General features: G+C 45.5%; 1 protein-coding gene across 8 annotated transcripts in view; it reads right to left on the reverse strand.

Annotated features, from left to right (window-relative positions):
- Positions 1-16,887, reverse strand: part of Utp25 (UTP25 small subunit processome component) — an 89,020-nt gene that overhangs the window by 58,071 nt on the left and 14,062 nt on the right. For 5 of the 8 annotated variants that reach the window (XR_008218131.1, XR_008218130.1, XR_008218129.1 and 2 more), the window contains exons 10-11: positions 16,761-16,873; positions 15,887-16,132 (exon numbers count right to left, since the gene is read on the reverse strand). Coding sequence is in view for 3 of the 8 variants with exons in the window: in XM_052738071.1 (XP_052594031.1) it covers positions 6,013-6,256; positions 15,887-16,132; positions 16,761-16,873 (603 nt within the window). In the remaining 5 variants the exon portion in view is untranslated. Of the gene's footprint in view, positions 1-647; positions 6,257-15,886; positions 16,133-16,760; positions 16,874-16,887 lie in introns of those variants that run through there. The other 3 variants (XM_052738071.1, XM_052738073.1, XM_052738074.1) reach the window with 2 other exon arrangements.

Below are 16,887 nucleotides of genomic sequence, written 5' to 3' on the forward strand. Positions count from 1 at the left end.
CAAGAAAAATTATATCCAATAAGTATAAACAATATACAGTCAAGATTACATTAATGATATCTAGTCCATTAACATTTGACTGATTCAGACAAAAAACTCCATTAATATATTAATAATGTCCAGTCCAGTAACATTTGATAAACTCAGACAAAAAATTTTCATTACTTATCCTATGTAAAACAAGTAGTTCCTTTTTAAAAGTATTTTTTCTTTTCATAATAAATTCAGTAATCTACCTTGTCATTTTTATATCTTCCCCTTTTTCTTTTTAGAGTAGATTCGTGATCTACCCATTTATCCTATTATTTCTTTATATTTTTTCTCTTTCTTTCTTTTTTTTTTTGAATCAAAAACTCTGAATCTAATCTTCTTGTTCAGCTTTTTTTCCTGACCATTAACAATTAACAACTTGTAACAAACTATCATAAACAATGACAATATCCATAACTCATTAAACAACCAAAAACTACCCACCTAGCACTTGGGAGGAGTGAGAATCATGAGTTCAAGGTTATCCTCTGCTACACATGAGTTCAAGGCCAGCTTGGGACATTTAAGACCCTGTCTCAACACACATACACACACACACACACACACACACACACACACACACACACACACACACAGCGCCAAACAGATGTTTCACTTTTGGTTTGCTTTATTGATTTTGGTTGTTTTGAGACAAGATCTCACTATACAGACCAGGCTGGCCATGTAATCAGGATCCTTATGCCTAGGGCACAAATGCCTGGGTCGTTTCACTTTTTTTGTTTGCTTGTTTTGATCGAGCACGGATTACTCTTTTAAAAGACTAAAAGCAACACATACTTTTCAGAAAAAAGTCTTGAAGGAAGTCGGAATAATTGCCTTGGAGAAAACTAGGCTCATGGACAGGGTAGCTATTTTTAAACAGAGGGTTATTGGGAGGGCGAGAAAGATCTGAGTGCAGCTTCAGAAACAGGACAAGGACTAGGGAGACTCAGAGCATTTCCACGCAGCACTGCTGACTAGAAAAGCCAGTCAGACAGAGCACACCATTTGGAAACATTTGAGGTCCTTAAAGCCACTACTCAGCGACAACCCAGACATCCTTTTTATAATCCCCATAGGATCATGTCTGCCAGCCCCTCCCCCATCCTTACAGTACAGTGTGCACTGGGGGTGTCCGAAGTGAAGGCCCTGGGACTTGGCAGTGTTAACTCTGCGCTGCTGGTAGCAGTCAGGCAACCATCATGGAACACTGTCCCAGTGCAGGCCTTCATGTAAAGTGAAGGGACTACGAAGGACTGCATGGAAGCTGCCCTCTGCAGCATCGCTATGCAGAACACTTGACTTGCAGAGTTTCAGCCTTTACTTAGTCCTGGTAGGTGAAGAAAGACAAAGTCCTGGGTGTCCCCTCCATTGGGAAGCACTCTCCCAGCGGGCTCCGCCTTTGTCTCCCTGGGCCCATCTAATCACCAGAAGGGTGGTGGGAAATGTAGGTTTTCACTGGATACTATTTCACCCATTAAAGCTGGGTTCTGATGAAGGGCAGAGAGTATCCTCCACTTTCACCCTCTCTTAAGGATAGGGCAGACTGTTCCCTACTCCATGATGGTAAGTAGGGCTGGGACTGCAGCTCAGTGAAGGTGCTTCTATTGCATTGCAAGACCTTTGGAAAAAGCAAAAACCAACCCAACACAAATCCCAGCAGTAACTGGACTTGTACACAGTGTGTCAGGTGCTACACCATCCAACACCAGGAGACTCACTCCAGAGTGAGGGTCCCTGGCTTCCAGGAGACTCAGACAAAAGTGAGCATCCCTAGCCTTCAGGCTGACTTTGAACAAAGACTAAGAAGTCTAACCAATAGGAGTCTATGAACAGAGTAGCTGTGAGCCCAGAAAATCTTACCCTGCATGACCTTGCTGGAGAGAAGAACAGAATTCAATGAGGACAAAGATGGCAGGATGCTGGACACCCCTGTCATTCCTGGCCTTGCTCAGCCAGGAAGGCAGATGGGCAGCTCTAGAATAGTCAGATGTCAGCTGAGGCCATGGTGCCCAAATGGTCAGCCAAACGCAGAGGCCCAAGAATGACCACAATGACTTGGTCAGGACACCTCTGACTTGTAGGCCTTTGGGAGAGCAGGCTAGCAGGATGCTTACCTCAGCAGCGAGGGGACAGTCAGGTTGAGCTGCCCACCAGCACAGGCTCAGATCTCTGTAGAACAAAGAGTTGCTTATGGCATTCCAAGCCTAGCCCTGACTTCTCAGTACCAGGACTCCACTACTTGAGATGGCCACCATCTGCTTCTGAGATTGAGCTCTGTCCTCTTACATGATCCCAAGTCCCACAGGAATGACAGTAGTGTGGCCAGAGGCATAGAGGCATTTACACTAAACACAAATCATAGGCATCTAGAAAAGGGGTGGAAGGGCAGGAAAGCTAGAGGCCTCAGACTCCAGAGGACGTACCCTGAAGAGCGTGGCTTCCAAAGCACTCTTTCTGGAAGCTTCCAGCACCTCACAGCCATCTATAGCTAACACATCAAGGCTCTTCAGGTGGTGTAAAGAACTTCCCCGTCCTGCTTTCTTTCCCCATCTTGAGACTCTAGGCCCATCAAATCTAAACCTGAGCTGTCTGAAGACAGATCCCAGGGAGGCCCAGCAGAAGGCAGTCAGCAAGCATGAGCACAACCTGTCTCTGCTCTACCTTACCCTCAGCAGCCGTATCCTTACCACACAAGGGGTACAATCAGGCATCAAAGCTTCTGGAAACCAACCCCTTGGTCCTCTGAGCTATGAGTCATCAGGGACATGTACCCCCCCATCTTGCCTGGGCCATCTGCACTCAATTACAAGCCCTTTGGAAGCAGGCAGAGGGCTGAATCTCTGCTGTGGGCACTCTGTGATTAGCCTGTTCTTGTTTTGAACACTGCATATGGTGCAGCCAGCTGTGAGCAGCGGTCACGATTCAAAGTCTTTTTCCTCAAAAAGAAAAGTGCCAAAGTAGCTGTGATGGCTATGCGGAGTCTAAAAGTTTCACTTTCTGGATAAGCCCTGCCTTCCTGGGCCTGGGATCACTCCAGACTTTGTGGGCTGCAAATGAGCCTGCCTAAGAACTACCAAGTTAGACACTGGGAGAGGGGAGATGTCTCTAATCAGAAGACTGGAAAGACTGGCAAGGTAGGTTCTAGTGTACATGATCACCGTGGCTGCTGTCTGAGGGCCACTCCTCCATCGCTGTGATGTCATCTCTTACATCAATCACACCAGCTCTCGGCAGTCCACGCACTCTCGGAAGTTACAACAATCCGTCCTGTGAGCTGCAGTTCACATGAAGTCTGTGCAAACAGACCTGAGGAATTATGGTTCTTTTGTTTCACGGTTTTCAACAAAGCAACAAACATTTCCTTTCTCATAATTAATGAAGAATACGGCAAACAGTGGCACACAGACGCCAATAACCACAGGGAGATCTGTACATCCAGGAAGTTCGTACTTGCTTGGGTTTGGTTGGCTTCTATCAATCATTTAAATATCCTGAAATTTAGAACTCAATCTGGAATAACTGGTTTTGCTTATGCTGAGAAATCAAAATGCCTATTTAGCATAAAAACTGCCCCAAATTACATCACTTTAAAAAAAATTTTTTTTTTAAATAAATCTGTGGTGTGTGTGTGTGTGTATGTGTGTGTGTATGTGTGTGTATGTGTGTGTGTGTGTGTGGTGAGGTACCATGGCACCCATGTGGAGGTCAGAGGATAACTGTTGGAGTTGTTTGTCTCCTACCATGTGAGTTCTGGGAATAGAACTTAAATTCCCAGGCTTGGTAGCAAGTGCCTTTATCTGCCAAGCCATTACTGTTTTAAGAAACTTTAAGTATGTACAAGAATAAGAAAATATGTACCCACTGTGGCTTGTCTCTGAGGACAGGGGAAATCACTCAGAAGGAACCCTGCAGCATACACTGGAAATAGAAACACTAATCTGAATTCACAGTTTCTAATATGCGGACAAGAAGTAAATTTCAATGTTTGTGTGTGTTCACACATGCATGCACATTCAGACAAACATTCCGAAGCTCTGATGAAAAGTCTGGGGCTGGCAGGGAAGGTCAGCAGGAGCCCAGCACGCAGAGCTGCTGGGTTTGTGATTCTCACTGAGAGGCAGAGGCAGGAGGGTTATGGGTTGAGGCTAGCCTGGGCCACAAGGCCATGGCTGTCTTAAGTGTCATAGCAAGATCCTGTCTCAAAAATACAAGGGTTGGGGACTTGCATGCAAGGGCCTGGGTTTGATTCTCAAGCACTGTAATTTAATCAATGGATCAATCAATCAATCAATTAAAAACACAAGACAAACAAAACTCTCAACCAACAGCCTTGAGGACAACAAACAGCCAGATGTGTTAGTGGCACATGGGAGGTGGAGGAAGGAATATTAAGACGTCAAGGTCTTCTTGAGCAACCTGAACCTAAACACAAGACCCAGGACACACATTACTGTCCTCACCACAGATGGGGCTTGAAATAGAGAAACTTGAATGCCCTGTCAGGAAATACAACAATCCCTGATCCCTAAGTAGAAGGGGACAAGTGAGAAGGACACAGGTTCCAGCTTGAAGGTGATCCTACTGGTCATATCTGAGACCAGGGTAGTTCCTGAAAAAATAATGATGGCAAGATTGTAACCCATTCAATGAAAAAGGAAGCATGTCTATAGATTTAAAATAAAGTGAAGGCCAGGCATGGTGGCTCAAGCCATGTGATTCCAGTGTTCATTGTCATGAATCCCAGGCCAGCCTGGGGTGGATACTCTACCTAAAAAAAAAAAAAAAAAAAAAAGAATAAAGTAGAAATTAATTTTTCACTTTAAAGTGAAGTCTGACAAATCCTGTCTTAGACAAGTGGTCAGTCGGGTTGGCAGTAATGGGGATTGGTGAGGCTCCTGCCACAAGTGCCATTTAATCTAACCTAAGAAACATCTGAGGGAGTTCCTGGCCTCAGAGCGTCACGGTCAATTCAGTCCATAGGAAACTGTGTTTCCGAGTATGGGACACAGCAGGTCCACCGGGAGCCTGCAGTCCCGCCCCGTCCTCTCGCTGTCTAGAACAAGGCTGGTACACGTGGTTAAGGCTCCAGTGGAGCCAGGGATCTGGTGGCAGCAGCAGCAGTTTGATCACTCGAGGCAGGCCGTGCTGAGGTCCCAAAGAACAAGACTCGCTCACGTGAACACACAAAGGGATGGGGCCACACGCCTGTGAGGTTGGCAGGCAACTGCCAACAACCTCGTCGGCTCAGGCTCCACTCTTCCTTGTTACCTGAAGCAACAGTCATCTGTGATGGTTCTTTGTTTGCAATGGCATTTGTTTTTATAATAAAGCTTAAAATAATGTTTTTAATGTTTCAAAGTATGACTTCCTTTTCACTTTCACCTGCTACATGACTTGAAAACCAGCTAAAGCAACAAGAGACAGTGGCAATAAGGACAGGCATCAAACATGGGTCCTAAAAGGTGTTTCTGGAACTGCAGAAATAAACGCTGCTTTATATAACTTGACTGTAAATGTGTTAGCTATTAAAACACCGTGAGGAATTTCAAAAGATCAGTGATGAATGTACTCTTCTAGATTAGAATGTTTATATTTTTTTACTTTGGCTGCAAAGGCAGTTCCACAGGACGTGTGCCAAGACCGAGACGACACATCAGTAGGCGTCGCCAACTCTCTTGGCCAGCCTCACAAACAACACTACCAATGCTTTGAGAGAATGGAGAGCAGGTCAGAGAATCCTCCCCATGTAAAAAGTTAATTGGAGAATTTACAGCTTACATGTTTGACAAACACAAGCTTCATTTCTGAATGTGACAGTCTTTGCAGATTGCTCTTGGATCTGGCAGTTGTGGTCACCAACACTAATTATAATGCACTTCCCAGGGACACAGAACTTCAGTGTGTCTGGAGCTTGCTCCTGGGGAAGTGATGAGAATCAGGTCTACGTGGCTCATCGATGCAGACTGTCCTGCTCCACACTCATTTCTCTCCGGTGACAAAGAGGTGGACATTCTTTGGAGACCTGAGCATCTGTGCCGCCCGCTCGACACCAACCACAGCGGCTAACCTTTGGGCATCGTACTTGGAATAGAGCACAGTACAGGTCCACGTGGCCTCCTCTCCTCTACTGGTGGCTCTCAGCATATTACAGACTTCACTGTAGAAGTGAGGATATGTTGGCAATTCGTAGAATATCAGGTTCCTGATGCCTTTTATTGTGTACCTGTGAGAGAGGGAGGGGGCATGAAGAAGCCAGCCTGCGGAGTTGTGCTACCAATGGCTTCAGAGACATGGCTCACTGTGTTGCTAGATGCCTGGGGTGAAAATAAGAGCACAAACCATGGACAGAAAGCAACCAGAGAGCCAGAGGGTTTATTTTTATGACACCGTAACTGAATTCCTAATGCTGAGTTTAAGATAATGGTAACAAAAATTTGTGGTGATATATTGTGTACCCTAACAAAATTTGCCTGAAGATCAGAGACAAAGGTACAAGCCACTGCCACATTTCACCTCACCAATTCCACAAATCCTGACTGAAATCCTCTGAGTATTCATCCGAAAGACTAGCTGAAAAAGCTTCTAGTTGAAAGGGATGCTTCTGCTGAAAAGCCTTTAATTCCTGTCTCCTCACCCCTTATATACCTTTCTCCGCCCAGCCATCACTTCCTGAGATTAAAGGCAAGTCTGTTTCCCAGTGCTGGAATTAAAGGTATGTGCCACCACTGCCTGGCCTCTATGTTTAATCTAGTGACTTGTTCTGTTCTCTGATCTTCAGGCAAATTTTATTAGGGTACATAATATATCACCACATTTCCCCTTTTTTGTCTAAAATAATAAATTTGTATTTCTTGTTTCACTATGTAGCTCCCCCCGCCACACACACACACAGGGTATCTGTGTAGCCCTGGCTGTCCTTGAACTCACAGACATCTGCCTGCCTCTGCCTCCCAAGTGCTGGGATTAAAGGCGTGTGCCACCATCAACACCCAGCCAGCATGTAGCTCTTGATGACCTGAAAGTCAGATAGTACACCAGGCTGGCCTCAAACTCACAGGGAACCACCTGCCTCTACCTTCTCCTGAGTGCTGGGATTATTGACTGCACCACAATGCCTGGCCCAATTTTTAAATATTTATTATTGATTTATTTATCTTTTTTACTACATTTATTTTACTCTGTGTGTGTGTGTGTGTGTGTGTGTGTGTGTGTGTGTGTGTGTGTGTGTATACACTACAGCATACATGTAGAGGTCAGAGGACAACTTGTGGGAGTCAGCTCTCTTTTCATCATGTGGAAACCAGATGCCTTTACTGGCTGGGCCATCTCATCAGCCCCATTCTTCTTTAGAGACAAGGTCTTTCTATGTAGCCCAAGCTGGTCTCAAACTCATTATGAAACCCACAACTCACAACAATCCTCTCGCCTCAGCCTTCCAGAATGTTGGAGTTACAGCTGTGTGTCACCACAGCTGGCTGAAATGTACATTTTCTGAGCCTGTTCTGCATGGGCTGAAGTAAAAACAAGACAGCAGAGCAGGACTAAAAAGCTGCCAGAGGAGGAGGGATGCTCCGTGGGTGAGGGAACCTGAGGTCTGTCCCGAGTTCAATTCCTGGAATCTACACGCTGGAAGAGAACCGATTCCGTAAAGACGCCCTTCGATCTCCACCTGTGCACACACTAAATAAAGACTAATAAAAAGAAAATAAAGTTCTGCCAGATAAAACTACATACTGAACAACTTAACATTACCTTCATAATCAAGCAAAACGGGGATGAGGTTGGAGCCAGGGCACAAAACCAACGGCACCAATTCTAGCACCTGTCGGTCCTTTCTCATCTCCATGGACACAGATGCCCAAGTCCATCCACCTTACAAGATCCTGCCTGAGGCTCCACTCAACACCAGGACAAGGCAGTTAGTTTCAACAGATCACAAATTTCCACCTCATTCCCTGCAGCATGGTGGGGTGGGGTGGGATGGGGGGGTGGGGGTGGGCAGACTGTATGGACGCACTTAAGCAGTGACTACTAATGCTCAGGTCTGTCATATGAAATGATACATTCGAACAGAACCTGTATACTTCTGTCCTGAGAGACCAGGACACCCAGAAAATCCATCAGTACCTCAGACACCAAGCTAAGCGTGCCCTCTATCTGCTACAGGAATTTGAATCCTGTGGTATATGAAAGGTCCCTATGGCAACCACCAAATCCAGACAAGACTAAAGCAACCACCCACACCAGTGGCTAGCAGACAAGGGGCATATGAACATATGGACTATTCACTGCAGAGTGTGTATCCAACTGAAAATTACATAGAACACAGAAAAGCAAGAAAAAGACATTAACAATGTGGTGTCGTGTGTGTGTGTGTGTGTGTGTGTGTGTGTGTGTGTGTGTGTTTGTGTGTGTGTTGTGCTAGGGATGGTATTCAGAGCCTCCTGCACACCAGCCCTTGAATTTGTGGAGTGAGGCAGAGGAGAAGATGCAAAAGGGCGAGGGACAACGGACCCACTTTTAACTGTATGCAGCCTTTATGACGGTAAGTTTTCCTTTCAAAATCTATTTTAAAGAAACAACTAGGTGGGTCTATCATCAAAACACATGCATATGGATGTACTTGCAGAATTGTACACTCAGTGTGCCAAGGAACCAGGACAAACTGGGCTGAGCACCCTCTCTAACACCTAAGACTATAGATGCTCAAGTCTATCACACGAAATGATGCAGTATTTGCACAGAACCTGATACTTCTGTACACTCTAAGTTACCTCTTATTTAACACAGTGTCAGTGCTGTGTGGAGGGCTGGAGAGATGGCTCAGTAGCTAAGACTACGTGCTGTTCTTTCAGATGACCCAAGCTGGGTTCCCAGCACCCACATCACAACTCACACTGTCTGTAAGTCCAGTTCTGGGGGATCTGATACCTTCTTGTGGGCATAGGCACACACATATGCACACTCATACAAAGGAAATAAAGATTTTTTTAAAAGCTGTATTGCTTAGGGAACAATGACAAGAAATCTGCACTTCAGTACTGATACACAGCCTTCTTTCAGTATACAGTTGGTTGAATCTGAGAATACAGAACCCACAGATATAAAGGGCTCACCATAATTTCAAAAACTGAAAAAAAACAAAACTACATGCTCATTAAAAGGAAATGAGGTTCATTTCATAACTAAACAACTGAATGGCACATATCCATGGCAAATACAGCATAGACTACGTATTAATGGATGAGAAAGGCTCTTTTACACTAGGAAAACCTAGCAGACCCACAATGACCCAGTGATTGTGGTGAATGGCACCATCCCAAATAGACAGGCTGCCGTCATGTGTATGGGTTTCTGTTGCTGTGAAGAGACACCATGACCATGGCAACTCTTATAGAGGAAAAACATTTAACTGGGGTGGCTTACATTTCAGAGGTTTAGTCAATTATCATCATGGCACAACACAGTAGTATGCAGGCAGACATGGTGCTGGAGAAGCAGTTGAGAGTCCTACATCTTGCAGGCAACAGGAAGTGGTCTGTCTCACTGGGCATGGCTTAAGCATAGATGAGCCCTCAAAGCCTGCTTCTACAGTGACACACTTCCTCCATCAAGAGCACACCTATTCCAACAAAGCCACACCTCCCAATAGTGTCACTCCCTTTGGGGGCCATTACCACGAGATGAGGCAGGATTGATACACGTTCCTCTTAGGTAGAATTCTGAACATAAGTATTATTTTAATCAGTAGCCAAATTGATGCACACTGATCGTTCAGCCTGTCTCTTCTGTTGTAGGGACTCCATCTGTCCCCAGACACTGATTCAGTAGTACTGGGATGGGACTCAACATGTGGCTTGTTAATCACTCTCAAGAATTCTAATATACATCCAAGTCTAGAAGCCACTTGTCCAAACAATAAGCAATTAGACAAATCTGAATTATGGGACATAATTGTAAGAAACATCATAAGACCCTTCAAAAAAAATGCCAATGTCATAAAGAGAACAAAATCAAGAGAATTATCATAGATCTGTTCTTTCACAATTGACAATCTGGGTCAGGCCACACTCTGGTGAGCTGTCCTGCACACTGCAAGGGCCTAGCAGCATTCCTGCTCTCAACTCACTAAAATAACCCGACAGTGTGACAATCAAGTGTCCCTGGTTGAGACTAAACTAAAGAAGTCAACAAATGCTTTGTACACCTGGTATCCTGGACTGGGGAACAGAACGGCCTGGGAAAGCTGCTCTAGCCCACCTACAACAGCACCACTGCAGTGACACAAGTGCCAGGACACAGGCGTCACGGTCACAGGCTCTGGTGTTGAGGATGGGTGTGCTGCGACACTCAGGGTGAAGTATCACCAAGCCCCTTTCCTCTTTCTTTTTCTTTAGCTAGAGAAGTTTTGCTACACTGCTCAGGTTGGTCCCGAACTCCTGGGCTGAAGGGATCCTTCTGATCTAACTTGTGGTGTGGTGGGACAACAAGTGTGTGCTGTAGGGTAAAAAGGGCCAGTGAAAGAACATCCTGGCCCTGAGACCCGAGCCAAGGAAACACACCCTGCCCCTAACCAACTTGAAATCCAACCAATTCCTGAGCACAAAATCCAACCAATGGGGGCTTGTCCCAAGCTCAGGAATTGAGATCCTACCAATCCCTACCCTGAAAATCTTCACCCTGGAAGCTCTGCCCCTAAGAAACCCTATGTATGCCCTGTACCTGTTCAATATGGGGCTGCCTTTATTACCCTGGCAGAGGCAGCCACTCTCCTGGATTCCTCCCTCCCAATTAATCCCTTGAGTGAGGTTGTTGTAACGACTTTCTTTCACCGGAGCAGATCTAAGCTGTAACAACTTTTGCTGGAGCAGAGCAGAACTGTAATACTTTAGCTGGAGAAACTTTCCCTTGCTGGAGCAGAATTGTTACACTCCAGGGAAGCTGAACAGAGCTGTAACACTTCTCCAGAGCAGAGCTCTAACAACCTCATTGGGGAAACCCTCCCCTGCTGGAGCAAAGACTGTAACACTTTGCTGGGAAAACGGTCCCCCACAAGAACAGAGCTGTAACACTTCTGTCCAGATACCTTTCCCTTCAGAGCTCTAGGTATTCCTTGGCTTCCAACTGCCAGGATACCTTTCTATCAGAGCTGTAACATTTACATGTGCTACTAACTTTTGAATGATTCAGGAAGAAAAAAAAAAGAGAGGTGAGTGGAGAGACATTAATGTGCATACATTATGCATACATACATTGTAAAGTGCCTGTGGCTGGAATAGACACAAGCAAATGTACATGCATACGTGGTAAAGTACCCACAGCTGGAGTAGAGAGACACAAATGTGCACACATATGTGATAAAGTACCCATGGCTGGGGAACTCAGAGAGACAAGGGCTACAGATGCTTATTAAGAATCTTACAATTTCCTTCTGAAATGAAATCTTTCCACAGGGGAAATCTTTCTTTCTCTAGAAATCTAGGGAAAAGGAGGATGTATGGGAAAGCTGTATACATTAGCTTAAAAATGTATCCACAATATGCAGATAGTGAGATAGTACGTGTTTGAATTTTGCTTTACAATGAGCACGTGGGACACTTAAAGGGAAGAAAACCCCAATGCATACAGTAGTATTTTAAAAAGACTAATGAAGGGTTCAGGTACATATATATGCTCAGATTTCTCATGTAAAAAATGAAAGGAAAAACACATTAAAATATTTATGTAAAGGATGTATTCTTTAATTTTTAAAACTTAGTTACTGTGTATGTGCATGTGCACTATAGCATGCATGCAGAGGTCAGAAAACAACTTGAGAGTGTTGGTCTCTTTCCACCACGTGAGTCCTGGGGATGGAACTGAAGTGATCAGACTTGGTGAAGCAAGCCTTTACTTGCTGAGCCATCTCACTGGCCCAGTTGTTTCTCTTTAATCCTTACCCCCACGTAACTAGGCTGGCCTCGCACCCCTGACCCTCTTACCTGCATCTCCTAAGAGCAAGCATTACGACAGGTCTAGCTAATAAAAGTATTTGTACTGATCATGGGTGACTATGGTTTCTTTTTAAATTCTTTCTAAATTTCAATCTCCAAGTTTTGTACATGTAGCAAATACCCTCAGAAGTGGGAAAACCAAAGAAGACAAGAGAAGCATGACCACATTTTTAATAAAAACCAAAAAAGGTCTGTTTCAATTTGCTCACAAGAGAGACTAGGAACTTCCTAGAAACAGCAAGACTGAGCCTGTTCAGAGGCAGTTCATGCGAGTCTCCCATCCCGAGCCCCCTTTCCTATCCTACTTTTATCTGTATACCTCCCTGATTGTGAATATACCAAGCCATCAAATAAGCCTAATCCTGACAGGACCTTTATAAAGCCTAGGACATCCCACATGTCTGCTTTCCCTGACAACTGGTAAAGACTACTGTAGCTGCATTCCAAAGCTGCTTCTGTGTGGTGCAAACACGAGATTCATCACTTCTAGAACCTGGACTCACACAAGTGCAGGGAGGACCCAGCCCCGCCCCAGCAGCCATTCTAAATGCCATGCAGCCTAAATCTAGTTTCCAGCTTGGAATCTTGCCCACCGCAGCAATATGCAGGAAAGGTACAATGAACCCTCCTGGAGGAGAAATCATGACCAAACACCCACTCAGCTCTAAGTTGCTTTCATTCTCTTCTTCTCAACACTGTCAGCCAGCCAGTGGGATATGACTATGACAAGCAAGGCCAGCCCAGCAACCCGAGGCACCCCAATCCTGTAATCCATGGCTTGCAATAAGGAGACTGGTGTTGGGCACAAGTTACAGTGAAGGCCTTATCTGTCCCTGAAGGAAAAAACCATACCAAAACAAACAACCCCTATTTATGACCTCACGTGTACACATGATGGGACATACATATGCTTACAATTATGGATATATGAACCAAATATATACAGATTATCCAAGGTTATAGAACAGCCATCTGTCAGTCAGGGTAAGGACTGCTGCATACCTTCCCTTGGTCCATATGCTTGCTACGGCCTGCTCTACCCTGTGGAGTGTTCTCTATCTTTACTTCCACTTTTTTCTCTCTTATTCAACTCTCTGTATGAGACACAGAACCCTGAGACCCCCCACTCCTAATACACATACTGTAATGCTAGGCTGAGCTCAGTGGCAGAGCGTCTGCCCAGCACATGCAAGGCCCTAGGTTCCATCTCTAGCATATGCCCTCAGGTGCTTCCTCCTCTCAGGTTAAATAAACTGGATCCAAAGTAATTAGAGGTTAAATTTTCATCATCTCTTTGATAACATTTTGTTTGTATTTTAGAGACAGGGTTTCTCTGTGTAGTCCTGGCTATCCTGGAACTCACTCTGTAGACCAGGCTGGCCTTGAACTCACAGAGATCCGCTTACCTCTGTCTCCTGAGTGCTGGGATTAAAGATATACGCCACCACAGCTGGCAAAGATTTATTTTTTTTATCTACACAGGTGCTTTGTTTGCATGTATGCATGCAGACCAGAAGAGGGCATCAGACTGTGAGCAGCCATGTGGGTGCTAGAAACTGAACTCAGGACCTCTGGAAGAGCAGCCAGTGCACTTAACCACTGAGCCATCTCTCCAGTCTCTCAGTAACTTTTTGACAGAAGGAAACCCTGAGATCATTAGCCATGGCAGAGATGTGTGGCACTACCGCAGTCCACCTCCACCCTAAGAAACCTGTGAGTGGCAGAGACTGAGACTTGTCTTCACAATGAGCTTGAGGAAAATTTGATTTGAGTGTAAACAGTATACACTGGGACTGCTGTCTCCAGGACTCCTTTCACGGATGCCTTGAAAACCTGCTGAGATGTCTGAAAGCAGTGCCTAGCCCAGTTACATTTGAAATGGTTAGAATCACCCTGGGAAAATTTCCAGCCATGCAGACAGCATGCTTCCATTTGCTGGAATGACACAAAGCTAACAGCTTCAGTGAGTGTGACTCCACCATGAATGGAAGCAACTGTCTAGAACCCAGCCAACAATGCGGCCAGCAGCAGGCACCCATGAGCTCCCTGGCCAAGCAGCCCAGGTTGCCAAGAATGGAGCTGGGAACAAACACTCAGTTTTTGGCAATTCATTACATGTAATGTTACATGTTCGTGTATCACTAGGTATAATATGTAAAGAAGTCTTCATGCCTAATCTGTCGAGCCTGTGCAGGCTGCTAGGATACCTCCTTCATTATCCAGGAAAACATAACACACTTGGGAAACAACATTCCCATACCAGCATAAATGAAAAGGCCTATAGGGTCATGGTGCATGGCTGAATGTCCATCAAAGGTTGGAGAGCAGAATTCTGGCTTATATGCCAGGCAGATCCTTGTTGTTCTATATTATGGCAAGTTAATAAAACAGAAATATCAGCTAGGTGTGGAGGTATGTGCCCGTAATCTCAGAATTTGGGAAGTAGAAGCAGGAGGATCAGGAGTTCAAGGTTAGCCTGTGCTACACAGTGAGTTCAAGGCCCGCCTGCGCTACATGGATAGTTTGAAATTTCCCTTAATAAAACCTTGTCTTAACAAAATGAAATGAAACAACAACTCAAAATCCCACCATAAGAAGTCAGAAAGAAGGATTTGGACCTAATTTCCTTCTCTATAGTAAAGCATTAGAAAGGTTTGCATCTGGCAGCAGGAAGCCTGATGGAGATTTGGGGAGCACATAAAACTGCAGCTTTCTGGAGAACCATGAGTCAGTTCTCTCCTTCCACCATGAGGGTCCTGGGAAGTGTGCTGTGGGATGGTCTGTATGTCAAGTGTGTTGCTGATTGGTCAATAAATAAATCACTGATTGGCCCGTGGCCAGGCAGGAAGTATAGGTGGGACAAGGAGGAGAATAGAGCTGGGAAGTGGAAGGCTGAGTGAGAGAGACACTGCCAGCCGCCATGATGAGAAACAGCATGTAAAGATGCCGGTAAGCCACAAGCCATGTGGCAAGGTATAGATTAATGGAAATGGATTAATTTAAGCTGTAAGAACAGTTAGCAAGAAGCCTGCCACGGCCATACAGTTTGTAACCAATATAAGTCTCTGTGTTTATTTGGTCGGGTCTGAGAGGCTGTGGGACTGGCGGGTGTCAGAGATTTGTCCTGACTGTGGGCCAGGCAGGAAAACTCTAGCTACAGAAGTGAGCTCAGGCCATAGCCATTTAGCAGGTCCAGAAAGCTCTTATTAACTAACAAGCAAATTAGAATTTTAAAAGTACTAGCAAACGGCCAACACGTTCTGTTCTGACTGGCAGTAATCTAAGCACACACTGAAATACTAAAACATGTTCTGTTCTGACTGGTAGTAAGCTAGGCACACACTGAAACACTGAAACATGTTCTGTTCTGACTGGTAGTAAGCTAGGCACACACTGAAACATGTTCTGTTCTGACTGGTAGTAAGCTAGGCACACACTGAAACACTGAAACCCTCAACTCGGAGCCTCTTCAGGTTTGCCCCTGCCACCATCAAGGCGCTCTCCACAGTGAGACAGTCACCCTGGGCAGGACTGACACTGCTCAACCTCCACCTCCCCAAACTCACCTGTGTGGATCATGTCCTGCTCTTCAACTCTGGACTGGTTTCTGTGAGATGTTGGACCACAGCTGCATTCCAGACCATACAGGGCAGTTTCTATCCTTCCCAACAATGCCCATTTCTGGAAGGAACCAACTAACAAACCAAGCAACCAATGAACCACCTACCCACCAATCCACAATGCAGAGACCAGCATCAGCAACCCCTGTGGCCTCTCTGAAAGAACAGAGGTAAGGGATGTGTGCACAGCCCCACAGAGCATGCCCAGGCCTCTCAGGGGTAGGGCCTGGACTGTTTTACCTTTTGTAGAAATGGAAGCGTTCTGTGAGGAGCAGAAACTGCTTCTCTCCTTGAAGGAAGAAGTGTCGAGCCCTGGAGACCCCAGACTTCTGTGTATACTCGCAGATGTGTGTGAAGTTCAGCTCTTCCTTCTTGAAGTAATTTCGGAGACGCACAAAGTCAAAGTAGGAGGGGACATAGACGAGTGTATGGGACATGACGGCATCCCGGTACTGAGGCAAAATCTTGTTTATGAAAAAGTGAAACCTGATTAGGAAAGGCCAAGGACAAGGTTAACAGTCTGGAGCTGAACCTACAGTAGGCAGTAACAGTGTGGGCCAGCAAGCCACAACCTGAGGGATCCCGAGGCCAAAGACTGACTACAAAAGGGTAAAACTTGATAAGCACGTAGAAAATGAGGTGCTCACAGTAAGTGTAAAGGCAGGCTTGGTGCCATATATGCCAGAGAATTAGTGCAGTTCAGACCACACTCCTCACTCACTGAATAACAAATAAGCCCTGCCTGTCCAGCACACGCTAAGCACACAGGCCCACAGAGGCAAATGTGGAGAGAGACAATCAGCTCTTCTCTGAAGGGTTTACAATTGAGTGGAATGGCATTGGAGTATATCACAGCCCACAGCAGCACGGCATGATTTTGCAATGTCTCAATCAAGGGGCCAGGAGCACAGGCTTCAGTTCCAACCTAGCTTCTTTTTAGCTCTGAGACTGAGGCCAAGCCCCCATTTCTCCCCGGCTTCCTTCTGTCATGCCTGAGTTCAGTTTTGGGACCTAACTGGTAATCAGTACTTACTAAAAGCAACAGAGTCCAGTGCTAAATATGCATCCAAAGTCAAATCTCTCTAGGAGGCCCTCTGGGCGTGGGCGGAGTTACCTGGCATCAATCACTGAAGGTAGATCTTGGGCGTCCATTCTCTGGAAGACATGTGGGAGCTGCACCAGCACGTGACTGATGGAGCCTGTCACTGGGACATTCCTCACAGCCACCTGCCAGGAGGGAA

Source organism: Peromyscus californicus, unplaced genomic scaffold (genome assembly GCF_007827085.1).
Source record: "Peromyscus californicus insignis strain IS unplaced genomic scaffold, ASM782708v3 Scaffold_14__1_contigs__length_90479793_seg_2, whole genome shotgun sequence".
Taxonomy (NCBI): domain Eukaryota; kingdom Metazoa; phylum Chordata; class Mammalia; order Rodentia; family Cricetidae; genus Peromyscus; species Peromyscus californicus.